This window comes from Myotis nattereri (assembly GCF_964212035.1).
Source record: "Myotis nattereri genome assembly, chromosome: 11".
NCBI lineage: Eukaryota > Metazoa > Chordata > Mammalia > Chiroptera > Vespertilionidae > Myotis > Myotis nattereri.
Genome location: NC_138086.1, coordinates 49,848,004 through 49,875,838, shown reverse-complemented (window position 1 = coordinate 49,875,838; position 27,835 = coordinate 49,848,004). Strand labels below are relative to the sequence as shown.

Here is a 27,835-nt window from a genome sequence, read left to right as displayed (position 1 = left end):
TCTTTTCAGCCTTATACTACAGTTCTGCAAATGCAGCGTTATTCCCTTTTGTTAAGTTTACATATAAGAGAACTAACAATATAGTTCATGGAATAATTCATTGATTCATGTGGAGTCTTATGGAAAGTAATGGCATGGCACATACCATTGCAAGCTTACCTCTGATCATTTGAGACACAAACGCTCAGCCCTTGTGGTCCATGATTCACTCACTGCATAGTGCATGGCAACTCAAATGATAAAATTAGCAGCATGAGTGAGATTTCTATTTTTTTAAATGTCCCGTCTTTTGCATTTACCAAAGGGGGGAAAAAGACTTCTATACACTCTCTTCATATCTCCATTTTCTGTCACTGAAACACAACTTACCATGACCACATAAATAAAATGCAGTGGCTCTTAGGAAAGATGACTTTCTAACTGTAATAATCCCCCAAAATAGAGAAATTCATGATTGACAAAAAATATTATATTGCTCATTAGCAATGTGAACTCTGGTTTGAATATTGGGATTCCAATGAATGCTGATTGCTGGGAACATTGGCTCATCCTTCCTACCCTTACCATGAACCGGCAATGTTTCTCTAGGACCACACTTTCTTTTTTAAATGCAACCTTTTGCATTCATTCTTAATTTTGAGTATATCCTAGATAGAGTGAGGAGAAGTAGAGTAGGGGTCAGAAAAAGGAGCTTGTGACCAAAACACATCATCAGAGGATCTTCTCCATTCTCCTTCATGAATGGTCCTAATTCTACCACTTCCCCAGCCATTAGACGCCAAATGTGGAAAAGAACTAAGAGCTGGGCAAATATGAAGAATTGTGTTGCGAAGGAAATGTGATGCAAAATGCAGAGGAAATGCTTTGTCCCAGAACTTGTAGTGGTTAAAATTGATCATCCTCTCTAAACTCTAAACACCTAAGACATAGAAAACCACCTATTATTTCAGCCAGATCTCATTGTCCACTGGCAATCTGCCATGTTCCATAGGCAGTCCTCTGACTTTTTCTTTCAAAATTATGTATAAGGCATATGTTAGAAAAGTCATTCCCTTTTGGAACCCACTATTACCAATATCAAGATAGTCTTCAGAACAATTATAACATACACAATTCAGAAATTCCTTACCTAAGAAAATTTAATCAATAAAACATTGACTTTTCTTAAAGCAAATGGTTCTTTATGGCTCATTATTAAGAGCATATTTGCCCATTTATATACTTAGAAAAGCAACCTCACTGCAGAATGCTCTGTTTGGGACATACAGCCATCTTTAAAACCAATGAGACATTTCCATAAATATTTGATGTTTGCACATGGTTTGTTTTTGTTCTTTTGGGTTTTTTTTCCCTTTGGTCTCTTTCCTGCTGATTAAAATATTTAGAATCACTTTCAGATGTTGAGTGACTAAGAAGGCAGGAGCTCATGTCAACTGTTCAGCTCATTGGAAAGGTAATATTTTATTATAATATTTTCTAAATACAGAATAGATGAAAATACTAAATGTTTTTCTCTCCCTCTCCTCCTCCTAGTCCTCTCTTCCTTCTCTCTCTCTCTCTCTCTCTCTCTCTCTCTCTCTCTCTCTCTCTCTCATTCTATTGAAAGAAAAAATATATTTGAAAATAAATATATTTTTTCTATCTTTTAGTCCATTTCAGATTCTAGGCTGGAGTAAAATTCCTGGCATCGTATAATAACTTTTTTCTTCCTTCTCAGCACTGGCCTTGGCAATGATGTTTTGTATATGACACCAAATCACAAGGAACAAAAGCAAAAATCAACAAGTGGGACTACACTGAATTGAAAAGCTTCTGCACAGCAAAAGAAACCATCAAAAAATGAAAGGCAATCTATAAAATGGAAGAATATGTTTACAAACCATATATCAGGTAAGGGGTGAATATTCAAAATATACAAGGAACTCATACAACTCAATAGCAAAAAAAAAAAAATCTGATTTTTAAATTAGCAGAGGACTTAGATAGACATTTTCCCTAAGAATACATACAAATGGCTAACAGGTACATGAAAAGGTGTTCACTATCACTAATCATCAGATAAATGTCAATCAAAATCACCTCACACATGTTTAAATAGCTAGTATCAAAAAAAAAGAGATAGCCTAAACCAGTTTGGCTCAGTGGATAGAGCGTCGGCCTGCGGACTGAAGGGTCCCGGGTTCGATTCTGGTCAAGGGCATGTACCTGGGTTGCGGGCACATCCCCAGTGGGCGATGTGCAGGAGGCAGCTGATGGATGTTTCTCTCTCATCGATGTTTCTAACTATCTCTCTCCCTTCCTCTCTGTAAAAAATCAATAAAATATATTTTTAAAAAAAGAAAAAAAAGAGAGAGATAAATGCTCATGAGGATATGGAAAAAGGGGAGCCATGGTTCACTGTTGGTGAGAATATAAATTGGTACAACCACTATAAAAAATACTATGGTGGTTCCTCAAAAGATTAAAGGTAAAATTATCACATGACCCAGCAATCCCACTTCTGGGTACGTATCTGAAAGACATGAACACTAACTTGAAAAGATATTTGCAGCCCCATATTTACTGCAGCGTCATTTACAATAACCAAGATACGGAAACAACCTACGTGTCTATCAGTGGATGAACAGATAAGGAGAATGTGACATATATATAATGGGAGTATTATTCTGCCATAAAAAAAGAAGAAAATCCTGCCATTTGTAATGGCATGAATGGACTTCAAGGGCCTTATGCTAAGTGAAATAAGTCAGACAGATAAAGACAAATAGGGTATGATCTCACTGATCTGTGAAATTTCAGAACATCAAACTCAAGAAACAGAGTTGTTGCCAGGGACTAAGGGGTGGGAAAGATATTGGTCAAAGGGTACAAACTTTCAGTTGTAAAATTAGGAAGTTCTGGGGATCTAATGTACACACGTGACTACAGTTTAAAATATTGTATTGTATGCCTGAAAGTCACTAAGAAAGTAGAGCTTTAATGTTCTCACCATAACAACAGCAAGGAAATGGTAATTATGTGAAGTGATAAGTGTGTTAATTAATCTTATTGTGGTAAATATTTCCCAATATATCAAATCACCACATTGTGCACTTTAAACTTGCATAATGTTATATATCAATTATATTTAAATTAAGCTGGGTGATAGCTCTGAGAGGGGACCAACTCCAACAGATATTAAATAAAGGTCTACTGCCTTTAAAATTAACAGTGTGGTACTGTTACATACAGGGACAACCGAACAATGGAACAGGAACAGATGGGAAGATATTTAGTGTAGGAGAAAAGAGTCATCTCAAATCACTGCAGCAAGTGTGGGATTTAAAACAAATGATGCTAGAATGTCTGTTTAGCCATTTACAACAATAAAATTAGACTAACATATTATACGATATACAATATATAAATTCCAAATGGATCAGGGTTATAAATATGAAAAAAATATGCCACATATGTGCCAAAAAAAAAAAAAAGGATGAATTTCTTTATTAACTGGGTGTAGGCTAAAGTTTGCTAACTACCACTATGACGCCAATTCAACAGACTATAAAAAGATTGACAAATATAACCATATTAAAGAAAATTAGTTTAAAAAAGGAAATTCTGCGCCCTAACCTGTTTGGCTCAGTGGGTAGAGTGTAGGCCTGTGGACTGAAAGGTCTCAGGTTCAATTCCGGCCAAGGGCATGTACCCTGGTTGCAGGCACATCCCCAGTAGGAGGTGTGCAGGAGGCAGCTGATCGATGTTCCTCTCTCATTGATGTTTCTAACTCTCTATCCCTCTCCCTTCCGCTCTGTGAAAAATCAATAAATTTTTTTTTTTTAAAAAAAGGGAAATTCTGACGTTATATCATAGATGAACCTTGAGAACATTGTTCTAAGAGAAATAAGCCAGTCACAAAAGGTCATACATTATATGATTCCACTTATATGAGGTATCTAGAACAGTCACATTTCATAGACATAGCCCTAGCTGGTTTGGCTCAGTGGATAAAGCATCAGTCTGCAGACTGAAGGATCCCAAGTTCAATTCCTGTCAAGGTCATATGCCTGGTTGCAGGCTCGATCCCCAGTGTGGGGCATGCAGGAGGCAACCAATAAATGATTTTCTCTCATCATTGATGTTTCTATCTCTCTCTCCCTCTCCCTTCCTCTCTGAATCAATAAAAATATTTTTTTAAAAAATTTCATAGACAAAGCAGAATGGTTGTTGCCAGGAGACGGAGGAAGGGGGAATGGGGAGCTGCTTTTTAATGGGTTTAGAGTGTCAGTTTCACAAGATGAAGAGAGTTCTGGGAATTGGTTGCACAACAACTTTAATGTACTTAACACTACTGAACTGTACACTTAAGATAAGATTTATGTTATGGATAAGATTTATGTTATGTTGTGTTATGTTATACGTTTTATGTTATGTATATTTTCCCACAATTAAAAATAAAAATGATTTTTTTAAAAACTCTATCCTTGCCAGACACCTGCACAAATCAGATTCCTAGGGAACGATTCCTCATGAGTTTTCCCAGAAAGGCAATGTAGGCTGCACATTCATCTCCTGAGCTTTCAGAAGGAGCTGTCTGCATTGATGCTTCCTATTGAGCAGGATCCAGTTAATTTTTACCAGAGCATTTGCAACTAAGAGGAGAATTTGTCAAATGGCTCTAGTGCCAATCCCACAGCAACTCACTCTCCCCCCCGCCCCAACTCTTTTTAATGCCTTATCAGGCACCAACTTCTATAACCTCAAGAAAGTTAGAGAAACCAAGACACGTCTACAGGATGTCTACTGTAAAATAACAACAACAATAATAATAACAACAACAATAATAATAATTTTTAAAGGGTCAAGCATTTGAACAGAGGCATGGAAGATGCTTTCTCGTCACCACACACAAAATGGCTTTGCTTAGGAGCCTATGTAACTGCTTGAATCACACTTCATGAACAACCCCTGAACTGAGATATGAAAGAAAGCTATTAAATCAACATCATATGTTCATTTTCCTAGTCTAAAGGCCTTCCAGAGCCCTATATAAAAGAGATGGAAAGCATGGTAGAGTTAAGGGTATGGATGAGGTCCCAGCCCAACAAGAACCAAGATATTATAAGAACAAAAACAACCTTGAGGGGATTTAATAAAGTCAACAAAAATACGTTCACAGGAAAAGCTGTTTGAAGTTGTATCAGTGATAGTAACACATTTAAAGAAAGAATATTAAAAACAACAACAACAACAAATGGGTTTGGCTGCATAGAAAACAGGAATTCAGAGAAGTAAGCAAAGGGATTCGTGCTCTCAAGGATAGGAAGACATGAAACAGATAAAAGGAACCTTCAACTTCACTTTGTGTTCCGCCATGGCCTCTTAAGAAATATACTTTGATTACCAATTGGACTCCCCAGAGTTACCATATTGAAGAAATGTGCTCTACATAGTGTTTCAGATATTTTTCTCATAAGAAAAGGGCATTTTCAAAATGGTATTCTGATTAGAGTGAGTCTATATCTCAGTGTTAACTCAAGAAGCACTGGCAGAGTTTAGTTTCTGGCCCTGGACCAAAGTAATTCCACCAAACTGATGCCACGCTGCAAAACCTGTGGGTGGCTAATCAGTCATTCTTCTCTTACCAGCTTTTCCCATGACTGTGTAATGCACAATAGTTAATAAAAATTTTTACCATATTTTTATAAAAGAGAGTATGGGTTATATTCCACAAAGCACATCATGAGAGTGGACCCTGATTATCCAAGTGTATGAGTACCCTGAATGCCTCATGAGAAAGGAAGCATAAAATAGAGATGAGAATGCTCTTCCGGCCTATGTCACAATCATTCATAACCATAAGCCTTTCATAAAGGCTTATCATCAGCCTTTCTCATCAGCCAGTTGAACAGTGAGTCATATGTAAGGTGAGTATATAATTTATTTGAAAATAGGAGAAGGCAGGTTTGATATAGACAATAGGCATAAAACAGAATGTCCAAGTGAAGGAGAGTATATTATCATCCTAGTTTATGGCCTTGGTCACTGAATATTCATTATATATCTACTCAGAGAGAGGACTAATACTCTTTAAAATAAAAACAAAACTTGAAACTTTTGAAACCAATGATCTCCACTCATTATTCAACAAACCAAATAATCTCCCAAAGACAGGAAAACGTGGAATGACATTGGTCTGCTCATCTGCCCCACAATAATTGGTTCAGCTCAAGGTGAGTAAGGAAAAAAATCTCCTACTGAGGCTGGTAAAGCCATCTGTGGTTTGGAAACGGCTGACCGGTGCCTCCAGAAGAACAATCAAAAGTCATTAACCATCAAAATATGACAATTAAACACAAAAATCTCTCAGGGTCTTATTATCCAAATTCCAATGAAAGGAATTTAGTCTCTCTCTCTCTCTCTCTCTCTCTCTCTCTCTCTCTCTCTCTCTCTCTCTCTCTCTCTCTCTGCAGTTACTTTAATTTCTACATTCATTACTTGCACTCTGTATCAGGGTCCCCAAATCCTGTTTCCTGACTGATCCTGACTGATCTACAAGGAAAATAATAAGCAAAATAAAAACAGATGATAATTGAAATAAGCTTGAGCCCTCAAAATTTTTCAAAAGCACATTCTTCTCTCATTGCATATATTCAGCCAAATCAATTTTATTACAAAGGAAATGCTTTCTGGAAAGATTTGACATTTTTAAAAGTTCAAAGTTGAAGGCACATATTCTATAAATAAACCTACAATGAAGTGCTAAAAGGTTTATTTCTGATTTCCTATTTCACAAACTAGGAACTAGGCATAAAAATATTGAGTCATAAAATGCTTAAAAAGTAGATTACTAGAAACTAATAGAAAACATTATTATCTATTGAGCCAATGATGGGTCAAATGGCATTTTGAATTCTTGCAGAGACTATGAACATGACCTTCATGTATACCATTTACAGAAAGCAATTTTATTTACATTTTTAAATCCACATAAAGGTGAAAGATGATACTGCTGCAAAATGGAACATTTAATTTTTTGCCCCAAGGCATAACTAAGCTCCTCCAAGGTCAAATGTAGTACATGACTGAAATGGAGCCAGACTCTCCCCCTCATCTCCTGCCAGAGAGCTTCCACTTTGGGCAGGAGTATCTTGGATTTACTTTTATTCCTCATAAATAAATTTAAAAATTCTAAATCCTATATAGATTGGGTAATTCCATAAACTATTTTGTGAGCATTTTTCTATTTTATTTTTAAATCACATATCCATACTACAGTGAAAATGCCTATGCTAAGATAGTTGAATATCTGGGACTATTTTGACTAGAAGGTATTAAGCTAAACAGATTTTTAAATGTTTCTTAGTTTGTATCTTGTGCAAAGATTTTACTTTTAAAGGAATGTGGATTTGCATCTCTCCTTTATATCTGGTAAGCTGTCAGAAACACTAGACTCATGAGAATAAACGCCATGAAAGAAACTAGAGTTTATGCCTATTACAATAGTTATGCCCTTATAAATAAACCCTCCTCTCCTCTCCCCACCTCCTCCTGCCCAGACATGGCAAATAATTCACAAAGCAGCTGTGTGATTTGTTAGGAGAGATACAGATGTTAGGGATCATTTTAAACTCCATCATAGATGACTGTAAGGGCTGTGCTTCATGCCCTGGTCTCACTTATTACCTTACCCCAAGGCCCAGGATCATTTTTCATAGCGGTCAGGTCAATAGATGCAGACTTCTTAAAGAGATTGTGTCCCACACACCATCAGCACAGGCTAGAGTCACAACCATCAGTATCAAACCTACATTTATTACCTTGTCTCCCCCACTTATGGGAAGTCCCTCAAGAATAAGAACTACATCTAATAGAATTACTAAATTACAATAGCACCAGCAGCACACTACAGTTACCCAAATAAGATCTACCCAGAAGAGTGGGAAAGAACTATTCATTAAAGTAGAAAGCTACGTAGTCATTTCTTTCAAAAATGTTTTTAAATGGACCCATTCCCATTCCCTGCCACCATTATATGCACCCAGTATGCATGCATGTATTAGTGTGCACCACACACACACACACACACACACACACACACACAATATAGTATAGTAATTAAAAGCACTGGCTCAAGAATTAGACTGCCTGGGATAGAATCTTGCCACCTTATACCAGACACTCATACTCTCAATGCCTCAATTTCCTCATCTATAAAATGGGATGTCACTAACAATATGCCTAGAATGGGCATATTAATATATTAATATTAGTGGTATTAATAAGACCTTACTGATATCAGTAGCACTTATCATCTCATAGGGTTATTAAGAGAATCAAATGAAAAAATAAATCATGCTAAAGTCCTGACACATTGCATGGCTTAAGGTATAAATAGGAAAGGGAACATTTTATCCTTTGCCATCAGCCCCACACCACCCCCATTCTCATGTCAAATTGAAGACACAAAATAGTATTTCTGCATAGGAACTTTTCTTGGGTACCCAGGGTAAGACCTTGGAAGGAGGTATATGGGGGCATACAGGAGATATTTTGAGCAGAATATGAGAGGGCTGCTGTGGCTTTCATCCCATCAAAGTATTTCGTCTACTACTCTGGGGAGCTAAGGGGCTATTATATCCAGACCTTCAGCTGTAATAAGCTTCAGTGTAGTAATGCAGCCTGTATCCTCTGGCCAAGGTTCCTCAGCTTTAAAACACTGTAGGCTATATTTTGCTTACCTTGCATGCAAATTTTAAGCGAATTCCAAGTGTTAAAAGAAAAGTAATTAAAAGCAAATACCCCTCACAAATAAATCAATGTTTTAAATCAGATCTTAATAAATGTCCATAGTGTTTGCCACATGAAATTAAAACATCACAAGAATTCTCCTGTCAACTAGGCAATCTGTTCATTGAGCCTGTCGATGACTTGTCTCATTATTCATATAAACATTTAACTAGTTGTTGTAGAAATGGCCATTTTCTCCTGGTATGAGTCACAGTGATTACTATTCACATTCAATACATATGGCTTTCTAGGCAGGATTGGGCAACTATACAGCAATCAACCAGCTGCAAGGGAGAAACAAAAGACAGGAGGGTCCGAGGGTAGAATTAGGCCTTGCATTTCATCTCTACAAGGGTTATGCTGGGAGCATGGGAACCTGGTCAGAACCTTTCTCTCTAAAAGGTAGCAAGACTTTTTTTCTTGCTAAGTTCACCACTGCTAAGTGCCAGGGACCTTTTTATGTTCTTATTATACACTAGAAGTCCGGTGCACAAATTCATGCATGGGTAGGGTCCAGCGGGCCTGCTCCAATGGGGGCCAATCAGGCTGGGCCAGGGGGGGAGGGGATGAGGGAGGTTGGCCAGCCCTGCCCCCAATCAGGATGGGGGGGGGCCAATGGGAGCCAGGCCAGCCAGGGTAAGGGAGGTTGGGAGAGCCCAATCGGGGCCCTCATTGGGCTGATTGGCCGCCACGGTGTGCGTCATAGCGAATGGTCATTCTGGTTGTTCGGGTCATTCCAGCGTTCTGGTTGCTTGGCTTTTATATATATAGATAAGTGCAGTTAATCCTCATAACTCTGAGAGGTAAGTGTTGCTAGCACCATTTTAAAGGATAAGACAATTGAGGTCTAAGAAGTTTAAAAGTTTGCCTAAGGTCACAAAATTAAGAACGTACTTTGCCATTCTCTTCCCTTCTTTTCTCCTAATGTCTTTTTTAATGCTACTTCCCTTAAGAATTGAAGTGAGGGAGTGATGAGAGAGGTGGGGGGTTGACTTTTGGGGATGACTGAAAAGGGGCCTGTGGCCAGTCAGATCCTCAATGGAGCCAAAAAGTCACTCACCTTTTCATCATAACTCATTGATTTCTACCATGAATTCAGTATTGACACTTGCACAAGAACCGTGACATTATCCACCTAGCTTCAAGTAGTGGCCTTTGGTAGGATATAACCGTCTTTTAGTATGTGGATTTGCATTTAAAGCCTCTCTTTCCACCATTTGTTCAAGGGGAGTGGTGGGGACCCATCAAACTTAGATATGTGCAAATGTGTCCAGCCAAACATTAACTGGAGCCATTCTAATTGTAAAAGATTTCAGTCAAGAATGCAAGGCAGGATTAAACGTCTTGAGCCAAATCATTCCTTTTTCATGCCTCCACACTCCCGAACGTTGCAGCCTGAGATCAGAGCTGCAGATCTAAAAGTGGTAGCTCAGCTCCTAGGTGCTAATGCCAGATCTGCACTAGCTTGATAGTAGCTGCCTCTGGGTGCAGCTGTTCATAACTCTGCCTTGTTAAACCAAAAGAAATAAGGTTGAAAATCTAACATGAGGGACTCATCATTCAATTACATATTTCTTGTGAAAGAGGCAAAAACTCTGCCATGTTCTGCAAAATCACCACATCAATAGCAATTAAGTTTCACATCAAGACCAGAGAAATACTACACTGACTACGCATGAATAACTTCCTTTCATATGCCGTGGTTTGCATCTTTCTCTGCATTTAATTCTGGAAAACAATAAATGATGATGCCCTGGTGCAAAAAACTATTCACAAATAATGGAAAAGATATGTGAATAAAGGTATTTTATATTTTCAATTTCAGAGATCAGGTAGTCAGCCCCATTACGAACACCACAGCTGCTCCAACAAAAAATCACAATTCATCATTCTCCAAATAGGTTTTTGAATCAAACCTGGGATTAATTATGGCATTTCTATTGAAAACTTCTCAGACAGAAAGTATAATGAATCCTATGTAATCCAGTCCATGTATTAAGAGTTTTCCATCGAGTATTGAGCAGCAGGAACAATATATGTAGCTGGTTGGTAAGTTATGACATTATTTCTTATTTAGAGGACCTTGCTAATATGATAGTCCAGTGGCCATATTTACAAGGAGAGGGAATAAAATAGGGGAAAGTGGGATGAAGGTTTTGAAAATGTCACTATGCTGCCCAGGCCAGGTGGCTCAGCTGTTGGGAGCATCATCCCATACACCAAAAGGTTGCGGGTTCCATTCCTGTCCAGGGCACATACCTAGATTGTGGGTTCCATCCCTGGTCAGGGCATAGACAGGCAGCAACCGATTGGTGTTCTTCTCTCTCTCTCTCTCTCTCATTGATGTTTCTCTTCCTTTCTTGTGTGCTCTCCCTTCCTCTCTCTCTCTAAAATCAATAAAAATACATCCCCAGGCGAGGATTTAAAAAAAGAAGAAAATGTCACTATGTTTTGGGCCATGTATAACTCTCAGTCCAATAAGGCAAGAGGCAAAACGTGATTCATTTCGCAATGAAAATGCACGGTAATAAAAAAGAAATTCATAGTAGGGCTTATGACATATCTTAGAGATCCATAAGTCAGATAACAGAATACAGAGAAAGGTCGTCTTTAATATGTGTTTTGAGGAAGAAACGAATAAGAACCTCCAATTTTTCCAAATTTTGTCCACACTTTTGCAAAACAAGAAGAGATTTATGTTAATAGTTTCAATGTTTTTAAATCTCACTTTATGAAGTTTGATGCTAAGTTAAAACCTTCATTCATTTTCTTTTTCAAAAATCCATATAAAATACTTGTTTTAAAAATTGTTAATTTTTAAAAATAATAAAGCAATGTTGGAAGATTTTTTTTATTTCTTCCTCAATCACGACTTCATAGTGACCCATGGATCTCTTTGTAACCAGGTAAGTCAATAAATGCATCTTTCCTGAAATTTTGACTACTTACTTTGATGTTGCCTTGGAATCTTCCACTCAGTTTCAAAACTGGTCAAGTATACAAAAGAGGGGGCAGCCTTATAATTAGCACATCAGTGCACAAAGACAGACAATAAATCTTCATCACATTTTCAAACTCATTCAAAACAGTCAAATATTTCACTGAACCATTTACAACTATTGATTGCACACAAAACCTGACTTTTATATTCTTCCTACTTTAAATAGATTCAGTATTTTACAAGGGCTTCACAAGTAAGAGATTGTGAAAGTAAAGCAGTCCATTAATTTTATATAAGCTGTTTTATATACCTGTGGGCCTCTAATAGCATTTAGCTACAAGGTTAAAAGGAGGAAAAATCATTTTCTAAAGTTCAGTTGGAGAGGTTGGAATATATGTGTGTGTGTATATATATATATATATATATATATATATATATATCACTAAAATTCCAGCTACCTTGCCAGTAGTCCCTTTTTACCAAAACTGAATTCATTCTATACCTGAAAGTGATGACATAAATAGGACAACAGTCCAGTGTCAGGTACCAGATTCCTATCAAGGAAATGGTACTGTCAAACCCAAGTTGGAATTTCAAGGCCAACAATTTATGAAAACAAAATATTTTCCTGTTATACTTTTTCATAGAATCCTTCAAAGGGTAGATGTACAAATGTACACTATTAACATCCAGTCTTGGTCTGCTGTGTGTCTGTGTGTTTAACCTGTAAATGAAAAAAAAAAAAAAAAAGGTTCATCTAAGCCAGGAAATTTTCTCCAAGTTTTTCTGGCAATAACCAATCTTAAAGAAGGCAATCTGTGCCTCCTTGGTTTTAATCTGTGAATTTCAATTTTATGAAAATCCCTGCCGGTTTGCAGCATCATGCCTTTGTGTTGGCTCTGGAAGACCATGTTACACTGCGGGTAAATGTGTGCATTGTGATGTGGTTAGGGACAGGGAGAGGCAGAACAATGAAGGGCCTTGCAGCCATTGCCAGCTAACTCTTTCTGCTCAGCTTCCTGCATCACACTGCATCCTTGCCATGCTAAGCCTAGTGTACATATCAAATGAGTGGCTAGCCTGGCCTTTTGTTCCACTAAGTTAATACAGGTTAGTATGTCGATTGGGATCTCTCCTTTAAAAGGCATGACTCAAAAACTAAAATAAAAGGCATGACTTTGGGGTATGGTCTCACATAAAGAACCTATTAGACTTTTTTAAAAAAAAGTAAATTAAAAGGGCATTTCTGTTAATGTCAAAGCAGGCTTATTACTTTAATATAAGCGCTTCCTTAATTTTCCATTCTCAGCATGCTACATAAATAAAAGACTCTCCACTGGATATATTCTACACATATCTCACAGAGTTTAATTATAAAGCCTCTGAAAATGAAGATGGTGGGAGGAAATGATTCCAGTAGATCATACAGTCTGGGTGTTGTGTTGGCTGGCTGGCTCTGAAGGCAAGGAAACAAAGACACTCAGGTAATCACAATACACCATGAAAGGCTGGGCTCTGAGGAAAAAAGCATTCAAGGGAAAGAAGTACATTATTATTACTTTAGTGCCTGGAAGTTCACAATTTTAAATTTTGCTCTCATTAATGTTATTATAATTATGATTAATTTTACTGCAATTAAGGAGTTCCTGTGTTTTTTAAGTGCCACACCCTATCTTCTCTGCAGTAAGGACCTGCTGTAATAAGGGAGGACCCTGCCAGATGAAGTCAAAACTACACACACACACACATGCACACACACACACACACACTCAAACACACTTCAGTTGGCCATGAGAACTATGGCATTACAGTGAAGATACCACACAAGAATACAAATGTCATCCCAGCAGCTGCCCACCAGGGGTGTCAGACACCTTCTGAGAGTGAGAAAGGCTGTGCCAGGGAGTGCGGGCTTCGGAAGGATGGAGAAATCGCGGGGAGAGGGGTTGGGGATGCTGTGAAGTAGAGTAGGCAGACCCTAAACAGTTCAGCGTCTTCAGTGGGTGGAGGCGGGGCGCATTCACAGTCCTGGGAAACAGTGGCAGACAGGCCCGAAGACACCATGCCTGGGGAACCAGAATACCCTGGTCAGTTACACCTAAACCTTTCCTTCCCGGCCCTGCTTCACCTCCAGATTCCTTCTCTTCTCTCGGGCTTGCCTTTCTCCGAGGGGCGTCTCACGTGGGTTGATGGAGCACTACCTGCCAGACCTCTGCTCCTTTAATGCTGCGGGGTTGTGCAGAGCCCGGTGAACTGAAAGGACTGGTTCTCAAACTAAGGCGAGAGAAACGGACAAGACTTCCCAGCTGCTCTTCGCCTTTGACACAGAGAACCCCTAGCGCCAACACCCGGTACTCCCTGGCTTATTTCCAAATCAAAGAAGTAACCGCAGCCCAGGAGGAACTGCGCACACTCTTGTGACCGCAGTGTGGGCTCTGGAGCGCTCAGAGAAGCCGGGGAGAGTGTGCAGGGAGCCAGGGGCCACGGGAGGGAGTGGAGTGGGGCTGGGGAGGCGGGCGATGGTTGTGCAGGAGTGTTGGGGGAGGGGGGTTATTTAGGGGTTTGGGGAGAGGGGTTTGTTTGTTTTGCTAAGCAAATAAATAGAAACTTTCCCCACCCTGTCTCGGGTCTAATGATGATAGATTCCACGCTGCATCTGACCCCACGCCGGGAGCCTAACCACGAAAAATAATGAGGTCCCATCCTTATTCATCTGCATTAAAGGCGAGCCAGGCACTTTCGATAGCAAATATATCGATTCCCTTCCCTGGGCCGTGATTTGTCCTGCTCCCCGTGAATAATTACTGCTTCTTTGGAAATTTATAATAATTAAACTCCTCACTGCCCACCCTGCCCCCCCCCCCCACACACACACACACATACGCGCGCGCCGCTTTTTAAAGGCGCCTAATCCTGGTGGGCGTCTTGGTGGTCCCATGGTGTTCCCGGAAGGTGGGAGGCGGAGTAGGGATCACTTCTCCCAGTTTGGTTTTACTCTTGCGAGAAAGTTGACGCCCACCTCCGTACCTCAGTTTCCTTATCTGCCAAAGGGAGCTTTTACTTTGTTAAGGACGCTTACAGCTGTACACTACATGATTCATGCTTCTGTCCGGTTACTGTGCGAGGGCAGGGGGGCAGGGGAGGAGAAAGCGGAACAGAATTCACCTCCACTCGGGATGAAGCAGTGGCAATCACGTGACGCCGCAACCACGCCGGGGTGGGGGAAGGGGTGCGAACGAGAGGCTCTAAGCGCAGCAAACACCGGGGACCTAGCGGCCTGAGCCTCTGTTCCCAAGTGACTGAGGGGGGAAGCTGGGTTTTACAGCCACCACTGGACGGTAGGGAGGTGGCTGCGGAAAGCGCAGACTCCGCTTCCAGAGGAAGCGAGCGCTGCAGGGAAATGAGGCTGCACTGCGGCCGGCAGACGGGGCGCAGCCTGCGGCGCTGTCCGTGGTCCTGACCTACCGCTCTGCTGGCGGGGCGGCCCCCCGCCACAGCCCCATTGCGTCTCGGCCCCGGCCTCTCTCTGGAAAACTGCTGCCGCCGGAGCCCCGAAGCTTGGTGGCGGCGGCGAAGAAAAGTTCCCCAGAAGCAACGCTTTGACGTGAGGGCTTGGAGTCCAGAAACCAGAGGGCTGCCCCTGTGGTTTTCAAAAGTCGGCTGGGACTGCTGGAAGTCACTGGAGGCTGAAAGCGGACCATAGAGCGCGCAGCTGTGGCGGCAGCGACTCCTGCTGGGAAACTTCCCGGCCCGGAGCACTCCGCAGCTCCGGTCAGAGGACGAGGTTCTGAGCCCAGGGGATGAGGCCTACCTCGAAGAAAGTTCCTCGCCAACTGCAGAAGAGGACTCACAATAGCCTTAAAATTAAATGGGTGAGGAGGGAAGTCTGAGACCTAGGGCGAGCCGTGCCAGGAGGACGCCCTCTGCCACCGGTGGGGCAAGGGTGCCCAACCTCCCTCTGCCTCTCTGCCTCGGATACCTCCCATCAGAACCCATTCGGGTGGCGGGGTGATGTGCTAGGCCCAGCCAAAGTCAGGTTCAGCGGGGATGCGTAGAGCCCCCACGAGCCAGTTCTTAAGGAAACACTCGGGTTTTCTATGCAGCAATTTGTCTAACTGTGGGAGAAAGAAACCTTACAAGAAAAGCCTCTAGGTTCTCCATTCTCATGTAGATGAGGCGATGCGCTGGGACTGCAGCCTATGTACCCCCTCACCATTGTATTTCCGACTTGAACAAATAAAACACCCTCATTAATGTACAGGAAGTGGGAGCGGGAGAAGGCTTTGCTGTAGCCGCTGCCGGAGAGCTCGGGCTGCACTCTCCTAGTTCCTGGGACCCCACCTTGCGCATCATCCCAACACTCCGCTCCCACTGCCACCCACTCTCCACACTCCGGAACCCCTCACTGGACGCCTAAGGAACTTTCTATGGCAAAGGGAACCGGAGCACGGGAATTCTGTCCGTCCTCCCCCCACCCCCGCCCCACCCCACCCCCTTTCCAGTCTCCACCCCCATAGTAAACAAAATGCTAGAGAACGCTGTTTACAGAGGAGGTAATTAGGGTTTCCGCCCACCGAAGAAACTCAGCACGCACCTAGGAAGTTCCGACAGCAGCCAGCGACCCTCGAGGGCAGATGGCAAACTTGGAAAATGGGCAAACGCACTGGTGGGAGCCCGTGGAGGGGCACAAAGAAGCCGCCAATATATATCATCTCAATAAAAAAAAAAACCCGCTCTTGGAAAGCTTGCATAGTAATTGAGACGGGCGCGCTTTTCTGATCTGGGTTGGCATTTCCTCATCGCGAGCTGACAGAGCCAACTCAGGAAATTGCTGGTAATATTCATCTGGGGAGCACTTTCATTAAACGTAATTCATTCGCCTTTCACAATAAATTGAGTGACATCCTTACCGCAGAACCTTTTTATCCTTGATTAAGTGCTTGCCAAGCTTTGGTTTCCCACTTTATTGTCACATTCCTTCAAGCGGAGTCGTCAACATGCCAATCGGCGGCAGAAAAATGCGCGCGCCGTGTTTACCAAGCTCCGGGAGGAGTGAGTGCTGACATAGAGAGAAAGAGCTGGTCGCGAGCTTAAGTGGCAGATAAATCAAGACCGCAAATTCCTGCAAGCGTGCGGCGGGACTAGACGGATGGTGGCTAGGAGAAGGCAGGGGAAGACGAGAGAGCAGACTCGCTTAGCCACCCGCTGCTCCGGGAAGCCGCTGACCCCGAGAGAGCTGACTCGCCTAGCCCCGTGGACTGCCGCCTCCCTCTATTAATTAAACCGGCGAGGACAGTTAGGGTCTTAAAATGAGATCTGAAGCTCCTAAAAGATGTGGTTGCTTTAAGATAACTTTTCCTGAATCAAATCAAACGTAGACGCTTTCTTTAAAATATATATATCAGAAAGAATGCACACCTCTAACTTGCAGCTTGAGAGCAGGCAAACTTTCAGGCTTCCATGGGTTTTCTTTATGGACAGAGGAGTGCAAGAAGCGTGTTATTCCTTAGGGTCGGGATTCCCTTTGACCCTTAACATCAAAGCTGCGACAGCCAAACACACTGAGGGCTCTTCAGACCTCAGGTTTCCAAGCAGAGCTGACAACACTTCCTCATTTGGGGTCTGGGCAAAGCAGGGAAGCCATCTCCTTGGCAATGTGTGGGCCCCTTCTCCCTTCCCCCTATGAAATCAGAGAACCCCAAGACAGAAAATTACTCACTTGAAAGAGCAATATCCAAATGCTTTCATCACTCAAACGTCCTTTTGAAAACATTGTCGACGAAGGTTATTACCTGGACAATGCTGTCAATTTCTGTAGTCTGCAGAAAATCTTCCTGCAGCTAGAAAAGTAGGACATTGGGCACCTACCTCAAAATAATAAACCAATTTCCCTGCCGCCCGATATATTTTTCGCCCAGACAACACTTTCATTAAGGAAGAGATCGGCGTCAACAATTCAAAGCCAAATAGAAATCAACTTCGCACAAAGAGGAGCCGGGAAGTTAATGGCTTTCTGGGAAAATATGGGCTGAGAAAGTTGGAGCAATTCTGGTTCAATCCTTCTAATACTGAAGGCAGTTCCCCTAAAGCTATCACTAGCAGGCCCCAGACCATGAAAATCCTCCTGGAAGTGAGGCAAAAGGGTGAGCCACCTCAGGGCTTCCCACACACCCAGGGAGCTGCTTTCCTGGTCAGTGGAGAGTTGAGCATTTCAGGAAAATGCAACTTCTCCCACAGAACCCTGGACTGAGGAAATATCATGTCGTGCTGCTGGAGCATGGGCTCCTTCTAAAATCCAGGTGTAATCCTATAGTCACAAGGCTGATATGGGGTAGAAGTTTCAGGAAATGCAGTGGGGTGACTTCCAAGTATGGCTTCCAACAACTGGCCTTACTAGAGAACACTGAATAGCCTCCGCTAGTGAAGGTGTTATCAGGTATAAGCTCAAATTGATTCAAGTTTTCAGTGGGCAGTTGGCTTAATTTTCAAAGGATGGGAAGTACAAATACCTAATCAGAGGAAAGACATTAGTGGTCTCTATCCTGCTGCTCCCCCCCCCCACCCAACACACACACCCCTTCCCCCAGCTTCCACATTTCTTAATAGCCACCTTCATAAGGAGTGAATTCACAGAAGGGTCTGGCTTCAAACAGTACAGAGTTACCATTCCATGAAATTACCAATCGCTGTTTAATCTCTATTAAACAATTGGTGTGTAATTCACGTTTTAAGGACACCCTAAATTCCTAAATTTGAGGGAATAGATTATTCAAAATGTTTTTTAAGCCCAACGGTTAGAAAGAAGTATCCATTCTTGCCCACACTGGTTAAAAACAACAACCAGATGATTATCCATTTTAATTCCTAACAGAACTGGCTAGTGGGGCCTAAGTTGGAGGGTAAGCATCTCCTCTCATTAGAATAGTACTGTGGAGGTGACTGATCACAGTCCAATCATTCAAACCCTGTTCAGAGTCTCTGGACTCAATTTCTGAGTAACATTTTTGTTGACATGCCCAGGGAGCACTCATTAGAATTAATTCTTGACCCTGAAAATTGCCACAAGTGAGCCCCCAAACAGAGCATCTCTTGCTTTCTGCTGGGAGGTGCTCTCCCTATGTGCCCTGGCCTATCCTGCAGCTTGACCCACTGGGAATAACTCAATTTAGGACACCCAGTCCTCACAGCCAGAAACCACAGTTCCCTAGTTCACCCAGGGTGCACTTCAATTCAGTTAAAATGCTCCAGTCCTGCCATTAAGTCATACTGAGATATTCTGGAATTAGTCCAGGACTGACAGGAGAATAAAAATTGCAGGACTTTTTTTTTATTTTTAAGAAGTATTTTTATGCCATAGGTGTCTCTCCTGCTGAACTCAGACTTTTAAATCTGCAAAACACAGCATTCACTAAACAGAAGACTTCCTTCACTTTATTTTTTTAAAAAATAACTTCCCACTTCCCAGCATTTATTACTGGAGTTAGCCTTGTGGTAATTTTTTAAAATTCGAATATACTTTAGTGGGTAACTTTGCAGACGCTGTTCTAATTAACTCCCCACTGTAGTACTAAAATAAGCTTCTAATTTGAAATAGGACAGACCCATCTCTCAATAAGCACAAAAAGACACAAAATCCTCAACTTAGAACAGGCACTCAAAGAACACTGGGCCAAGAAACATACCTTGAGAACATTCACCCACACACAGGCAAACAATTGTGCCTTAAACATGGAGCACTGATCTGCTGAATACAGTTGTTTTTCATAATAAGTTCCTCCCAAATTTGGGAGTATTTTCTGTATTTCTCCATAAACAGAAGACTAAATATTTTATATAGGGGATATCTAAACAAATCTTGCTCCCTGGACATAATGTGGTGATTACTCCCTGGGAAACATGACTGGGATTCCAAGAGCTTAAAGAAAAAGGTGTACTGGGGTATCAGCTAGGAGGCAATGCATAAATAGAGTATCCCTGTCACAAAGTTGTGATGTGAGCTTGTAAAGACATAAATTTACTCCTTAAACTCCTCCCTGGCTTATTTCAATTCAAGGGCAGGGGCTTGGGGGGACACAAAATAAAATAACTACCTTTTTGGAACATAACTTGAATTAGCTCCTGACAACCTGCATGCATCTATTGCAGTTGCTTGCAAAGGTCTGGATGCTCCAGAGTACAGCCACCCATAAATGCTAAGTTCAGTTACTGTTTCTGGTGTTTAGTAAAATAGGTGGGGAAAGAAGCTCTGGCCAATTCTTGGTCTGTCCCATTGCCCTGGAGCTTTAATTAAGGCTCTTCACTTCCTTAGTTGCCTAAAACCAAACTCTCCTGACTGCCCAATTCATCCTTTAAAATTCATTTCCCTGGTAAAAGTCAGCTTCCTGCTCCTCCAAGAAAACAGCCCAGGATTCTGCTGGCAAATAACCCTGGAATGACAATCCCGGGAAATACTACCTTGGATCACAACCACCAGCCTTTAGTTTTTGTGGCGCATGTGGATTCCAATCCCCAGCACACAAAACAACTTTAGATCTGAGAGAGAAGAATGTGCTTGTAAATCGCCTTCTCTGTTTTATTGTTCACATTTGGTATTGTTTTGAGTGAAACTGGAAAAATGGTCTCCTTTCTCTGTATTGCCAAAAGGCATTCAGGTAATGAAGTCTGTAACTAAACGGTAATTGAATCAGCATAATTTGCACACTGAACGGTTTTCAAAAGCTCCCAGTTTACAATTAAAGGAGAATTAATGCGCTTGTTGTTGAGAACGCGGCGCATTAGAATAAATCCAGCACTGTTGCTGTAATGAGTGGGAAACGGTTTAACTGCCAACAAACACATTTAAAATTTAACACAATGTATTGATTTCACTTCTGCTTTTGATATATTATTTTCCAGAATATCGAAATACTCGCTCCGAGCAATATACTGAGCCACAGCCGCCAGCCTTTTTCGTGTGTGTGTATAAAAGCACAGTCCAAGGGTAAGGACAGTCCTGAGGTTCAGGTCACACATACGTAGAGTTACGCAGAGGAGAGGGGCAGGAGGGGTTCGGTGATCGAGGGAATGCTTCACATTTCCCCTCTGTAGCTTTCACTTTGCAGTCCCTTCCCTTCCTTTCAATAAATAGTTTCTGTATTTCCTCTGACCAAACTTTCTGCCCTCCCTCTCTGGGCTCTCAATGTCAGCGGGTTTACTGGACACAGGTCGGGGCAAGAACGATTGAAAATGGGAAGTGGGAAGGACACTTTTTGCATTTCGTCTGCGTTGCAGCCAGGGAAGGCACAGACTTCGGCGACTGTCAGAAAGGCTGTTCTCTTGGATTGGCTGCCCAGGCTTTCACCTGTTTACCCTAAGGTGTCCTGTAGGCGAGGACACTGACGCGCAGCGCCCTCTGGCGTCCGCGGCTGCGTCAGAAGAAAAAAGTGCAAAGACGGGCAACATTGAGGGTTCTTAGATTGAAGCTGACTACCCCTTAAATACACACACCCTCACATACATATTCACACACGTATACTTGCACACTCATTTACACAGAGTTCACACAACTAGCAGCCCTACTGTCACGTGCATCAGGGCAACGACGGCAACTCTTTGGCTCCCAGATTTGAAACTCGTGGGATTAAGGAAGAGCATTCCCCATCCCATGTATACAGCCCATCAGAGATCCCAGACCCCCCCCCCCCCAGAGATCCTTACCCCTATTAGAACACACTGAGCCCTCAGTAAGCTCTGGAGGCACACAGATGGGGAAAGGGGGGTCAGCGGACTCAGCACAACTTCACCAGCAGGGTGAGTGCGCCGGGCCCTCGGAGACATTGCCCTCTGCGTCTCTGTTCCGCGCGCTGCCCACAGCTACCAACCCGCTACCGCCACAATAAAGCGCTTCTTGCCATTCCCCCACTCTCCCAGGTACAACAGTGAGCAAAGTCCAGACCCCCCCAAATGCCTCTGGGAAGACTGGGACAGCGGCTTTGCTAGAATTCTCTCCCTGGCTTCCCTAATAAGGGTCAGGGCACTGGATGTGCGGTTCTGGTTTGGTTATTTGGTGAAAAGGAGAGATTGAAAAAGAAGAAAAGAGAGCTGCTCCATGTTTGCCAGAGCATCTCTGACCTAACTATCTGATCACTTGTGATGTTCCTAACTGATCAGCTTGCCCTGTCTCAACCCTACAAGTCCAACAAAGTTACCTGCACTTCACATGTGCACATCTCCAACTAGAGGGGAGGCGGCTAGGAGGGTGGATTCACTTTCAAAGCCACAGAGCAGATCCGTGATCCCCACTCTCCACTTTATTTCCTTCCCTTCCTTTAAACTCTGTGGATGCATCCATGAGAGTCCCTGTCTTCCATCCCCTCTCTTTGCTTCCTCCTGTCACAAAGCATCCCGTCTCATTATCTCCTGGGTCCCAGGGTGTCTAGTGCGCCCTAGGCGCAGTTCAGAATCCCACGCAGGAGAGAGGGACTGGAGCAGGACATGGGGATGGGGTTCCCGGAAAATCCCTCAGGGACACGGAGACCAGCTTGGCAAAGTTATTCCCACACAGTCACCAGGAATGCCGCTCTCGCTGAACTGGCGGTCTCACCCTCATCCCGCGAGCCCCCAATTGCCCGGCCTCGAGGCCAGGGTGGGATTGCGGGGGCGCAGGAGCGGCAAGGACTTACCAAGTAGACGGTGGGCTGCAGGAGGAGAAGCACGTACCAGCACGCAGCCTGCATCCTCCCGCGTCTCAAACTTCCTCCACGTTGCCTTCGCTGAGTCTTTGTTCCTTCAAAAACATAGATCCACCTGACATCCACTTCACAGAGCAAGGAGCGCTCTCAGCAGCCTAGATACAAATGAAATTAGACAGCCCATGACCACGCGGGCAAGGTTAAGCTTGGCGACCGAGCGGGGAAAGGGGGTTGTGGCGGGGAGGAGTGAACCAAGAAACCCGCGGGCGGGGGCAGGAAAAATCGAAAAGCGAGTCAGTCCAGCGCCTGGAAGCAGCGAGCGCTGGGTCCGCAGGCCGGCGGGCAGGAGGTCGGGAAGCTGAGGGGCTCCTGGAGCCCGGCACTCCTGGGGTGCGCGTTCCGGGCGGTGGAGAGGAAGGTGGCAGGGCGCAGAGCCGCGCACAGGCTGGTTCGGAGCCGAGCGGCTCTGGCAGCAAAATCTGCCCTCGTCTTTGATGGTGGGGCGGCTGGGACTAAACGCGGCGGCTGGTTCTTTGCCAGCCCTGGCAGAGCTCACACACGTACACACCCGTGGAGAGGGATGGAGAGAAAGGAAGAGAGAGAGAAAGGGAGAGAGACTGAACTGAAGGAGAGGGGCGCGGGAAAAGGAAGGGTGGGCAGAGCTGACCAGGATTAGGTGCTGGATATCTCCAGGCATTCAGTGGGGTGGGGGTGGGAAAGAGGGTGTCAAATGTGCAAACAGGAAAGCCAGGCTCAGTTTACCCATTCGAGTTCCCTGCACCTACAGAAATACACACACACACACACACACTCCTCTAGCACTACTTTTATTCCAGCCAAGAGGCACAGTCAGTGCTAACTTCTAGAGTGCACGTCTGTGGGGTTTGTGAGGGTCACCCATCTAGCGCACTCGGTCCCCCGACCAGTGACCCTCCCCGCCGCCCCTTCCCGGTGCCCCACCCCACCCCAACCCTAAGGTACGTACCGCACAGGACTGGGGGCGAATCCGGTGAGCAGGGGCCGCTCTGGGCAGGCTCCATGAAGGAGCTACTCGGGCCTGGCGTCTCCGGCGCCCCGGACATGCCCTCCCTGGCGCTTGGTCTCCATGCCAGGGCGCGGACCGGTCCGCTGCCACGTCCAGCCTCCGCGGAGATGGCGTCCCAGGGTCCCGGCCAGGCTCAGGACTGGCTCCGCGGGAGCCTAGGCTTGGCACAGTTGGATTCACGGTGCAGGAAACTTAAGAGGCAAGAGAGGAAGGGGGAAGTAGAGCAGGAAAGAGAGGGAGGGAGGGAGGCAGAGGAAGGGAGAGAGGTGACTGTGCCAGGATACTGCGAGCCGGTGGGACGGACAGACAGAATGGGACTGGCCGCGCTGGCTCTGGGACCAGCAGACCCAGGCTCCCAGCTTCCCGCGGCTGCGAAGGATGGTAAAAATGACTTAGGGCAAGTCCTCGGAACTTGAACTTGAGAGATAAGATACTGGCCTTGGCAAGCAGTCCGGATTTCTGAAAGAGGGGTCGGGTGGCGAGCGCCTGGCGGCTCCTGGCGCGGAGCAGCAGGACCTGTGCCCGCACCCGCGCCCCGGGAAGCCCGCGAGCCAGTCCGGATCCGAACAGTGTCGCAGGCGCTCTCCGCGGTCCTGCCCAGCCACGGAGGCACGGACACTCTGGGGTGCGCTGGGGTTCGGGGCGGAGACCCGGTGGAGCGTTCTTCGTAGGTCCGCGGTCCCACGCGCCTACTCCCCGTTCCCGGCAATTACATTGGCAAGTGGGTAAAGGATGCCTCCAAGACTAATTGGTACCTCGTGTAAATAGATGCCGCTCTCAGGCTCTCCGCGGGCCCAGCCCGCAGGGAGAACGGGCTCCTGTGCCGTCTCTGGCGGCCACAGCGCCCCCTCCCCGGGGGACCGGGGGCGTGAGCAGCACAGCGACCGCCAGGGGAGTGGCGGGGAGCGTATCCCGGCCGCGCGTCAGGCAGGAATGGGCGCCGGACAGTGCAGGGCTCCCCTGACAGCCTCCGGCACTGATGCTGGGCGCCGCGGACCTGTGGCTGCGGGGCCCCAAGTGGAGGCGCTGCGGACCGCCAGCCATTCAGCGCGGCAGCCGGAGGACTAGGCGACCTTGTGCGCTGACTCCTCTCTGCGGGCTGGGCCAAGCGAGAGGAGGGGTGGGGAGTAGGGCGGGGGGGGGGGGGCGAGGGGGAGAGAAAGGGAGGACCAGGGCGTGGGCGGGGGACACAGGGGAATATTGAGCCACCTCCCTCTCTCCTGACACCTCCTATTCAACCAGCGTCTTCCAGTCTTGGTCTCTTTGCTCTGACTCTGTATGTCTTTCTCAATCTCTCCCCTTGCATCTCTCAGTATATTTTCCGTCTGTTTTCTCTGTCTTTTTTGGGTTCCGAGACTGTCCTCGGGGTCTTTCTATCTGTGTGTGCCCCTCTCAGGATTGCTAACTCCATCTCCATCTCCGTAAAGGGGTCTCATTCCGTCTCAAACCTCATCTCCTTCTCCCCTTCGCCCTCTCCAGGGCACAACTTCTCCCTGATCTGCTGAGATCCCGGACCAGGCCCTGCTGGCGGGTGCTGGCGGCGACCAGCGCCTCCTAGGCGGGCTCGGACTCTGGCAAGTCCCACCTGGGCTGAGGGCATTTTTCTCCCCTCAACTTTGCCTGTGTCTTCTCTAAGACCGCTCTTCTCCAGGGCCCAGCCTGGAATGGTGCACATTGCAGGGTGACAATTTGGTGCTCGTCTGTATAGTTGGGTTGAAATTGATCTCAGGAGCCCAGGTTGGTGGCATCAAAATAGAATCATGCCTTTTAATGAGTTTAGGGAGTCCTTTCCTCCCACGTGGCTGTTGGACACCTCAGGCTCTGTGGTTTCATCATTTGGGGGGGGGGGGGTACCCAGGCACAATGTATGCCCTACACTAGAGGTCCTGGGGACGACAGGTTGAGTTCTCCTGGGGAATCTTAGTAACCCCACCCCACCCCCAAAACAGCAGTACAATCAGCTGAACCTCCCTTTTCTACAGCAAACAGAGAAGCCCCACTGAGACCTTCCCCTGGAATCACACCTCCAATTTAGATTCCCTTGTAGGACACACCTGCCAGGTACTTTGAGGCCTACTGTCTCCCTTCTAGCTAAAAATAGCTCTTTAAAGAGCAAGCTCTTCTAATCTCAAAGTTGTAGCTGCTGCTGCTGCTGCCATGACCTCTTGGAATTCATTGGGGCCTATGAAGAGTAAGGCAGTGAAGCACACTTTCTAATTGGACTCTGGAAAAGGCACTTTAAAAGCATACACTTATAGCCCTAACCGGTTTGGCTCAGTGGATAGAGCATAGGTCTGTGGACTGAAAGGTCCCAGGTTCGTTTCCGGTCAAGGGCATGTACCTTAGTTAGGGGCACATTCGCAGTAGGAGGTGTGCAGCAGGCAACTGATCGATGTTTCTCTCTCATTAATGTTTCTAACTCTCTATCCCTCTCTCTTCCTCTCTAGAAAAAAATCAATAAAATAGATTTTAAAAAATACACCTATATATAGCATACCTGCAATGCTATGTTGGCTATCTTCACTTACCAGGTTTTTCACACTCTTAAAAAATTTAGAGAAGAACCCTAGCCAGTTTGGCTCAGTGGATAGAGCGTGGGCCCAAGGGCTGAAGGGTCCTCTGTTTGATTCCGGTCAAGGGAACCATACCTTGGTTGCAGGTTTCCCGACCCTGGTCAGCTTGCGTGCAGGAGGCAACCAACCCATGTTGATTCTCTCTGTCTCTTCCTCTCCCTTCCACTCTCTCTAAAAATCAATGGAAAAATATCTTCAGGTGAATATCAACGACAACAAAAAAGTTTAGAGAAGAAAAATGAATGCCTCAGGGCTCATAGCTGAGGCTGAAGGGTCAAAGTGAGGCAAGGCAAGCTGTATCTGAGTCCACCCTCTAGGATTTAGGAGGCCATCCTAAAATTGACCGCCATTGTTCCAGCTGCCAGGGCCTCCCAGGCTGGAGTGTGGGGCTGGAGTCAATGTCGTCTGCCTCCACCCAGATGCCCAAGTACAATGCTCTCAGAACTGAACTTGCATCTGACCTTTGGGGAAAATGAGAAAGAATCGGGCCAGCTTTGGGATATACCAAGTTCTTTTCTAAACCTGACTTCAAAAACATTCTGCCTTTAGTGCCATTGAGCCTTAAAAAATGACTGCTTGTGAAATAGAAAGATGATCAAGGACCTTAAAATCTCTGTCTGAATGGGACTGATTATTTAAGAAAAGCACCGCAGGCACCTGGTAATGGGAACTGGTCTGCCAAAGAGCTTTTTAAGGTAATGACCTGAGATTTTCTGCCCAGACATTCAACTCTTAAGGATCCTATGAAACACTTGGCCTAGGATATAAAACAGCAGTGGAATGCCATTTTTTTTCTTTTTTTTTGTATTTTTGCAGGAGTCTTCATTTCCTGTAGTAGTCTATCAGAAAAGGACACCAAGGCATGCAACACTGAAAAACGGAATCATCATTTGCTAACCTCTCTAATTTTAATGACCTAAAGTTGTGTGTGGGGGGGGTGGGGGGGGGGGGCGCGGAGACAAGGATGGCTCACTCGCCTCCTCCATTCCTAGCATTTGCTTTAAAAGGAACCAAAACCAATAAAGCATGATTCGCATACATGCTTCTGTTTCAAGTATTCCCCTACTGGAAAGAAAATGCACTCTTAGAACACATCTGTAATCGGCCTTCCTGGGATAGAACAAAAATGCGATTATGCTTAAGGAGAATAGTATTCATATCAATATTTTTAGACTTTACTCATGTTAAGAATCCTATCAGAAATTGCTGTCTTTCTAAATTTTGTGTGTGGTGCAACTTACTATACATATAACTTAGCATGAATGATCACCACAGTAAAACATAGTCCTCTGCCCTCTGCTTTTCCCCAAGTCTACCTGATTTGCTCTAAAATGAATAGCATAAAGCAATAATATATATTTCTCTGCAGGAAATACGGTATATATATTTTTTTCAGAATCTAAAGGGGCTGACCTAAAAAGAAAACATTGATTTTCTTTAATCCTCACCTGAAGATACATTTTTATTGATTTAGAGAGAGAGAGAGAAACATCAATTGGTTGCCTCCCGTATGTGCCCAGACCGGGTATCAAACTCACAATCCAGGTATGTACCCTGAATGGGAATCGAACCCGAAACATTTTGGTGTACAGGATGACATTCCAACCAACCTGGCCAGGGCAGAAAATATTGATATTAAATAATTGTGTTGAACACAAGAAAAAAATAAAATTAAAATTCATCTGAAATATATTAATACTTCTGTTAACTGAAATTAGCTGTTTTGGTTGATTTGGTTCGGTTCATTTGTGTGATTCTCTTTTCCAAAGGGGAGAGTTATGAATTATCTTGGGTTTAAGGAGAAGAGAAAAAGAAAGAACTGAACTTGGAGTTC

The 27,835-nt window shown here is 44.5% G+C and overlaps 1 protein-coding gene across 1 annotated transcript in view; it reads right to left on the bottom strand.

The window, feature by feature from the left end:
* The window catches only part of NXPH1 (neurexophilin 1), a 272,243-nt gene extending 247,714 nt beyond the window's left edge, over positions 1-24,529 (bottom strand). The window contains exons 1-2 of the mRNA XM_081101770.1: positions 23,369-24,529; positions 22,375-22,538 (exon numbers count right to left, since the gene is read on the bottom strand). Of these exons, the coding sequence (XP_080957896.1) occupies positions 22,375-22,428 (54 nt within the window). The 5' untranslated portion in view covers positions 22,429-22,538; positions 23,369-24,529. The remainder of the gene's footprint in view (positions 1-22,374; positions 22,539-23,368) is intronic.
* Between the last annotated feature and the right edge of the window lie 3,306 nt (positions 24,530-27,835).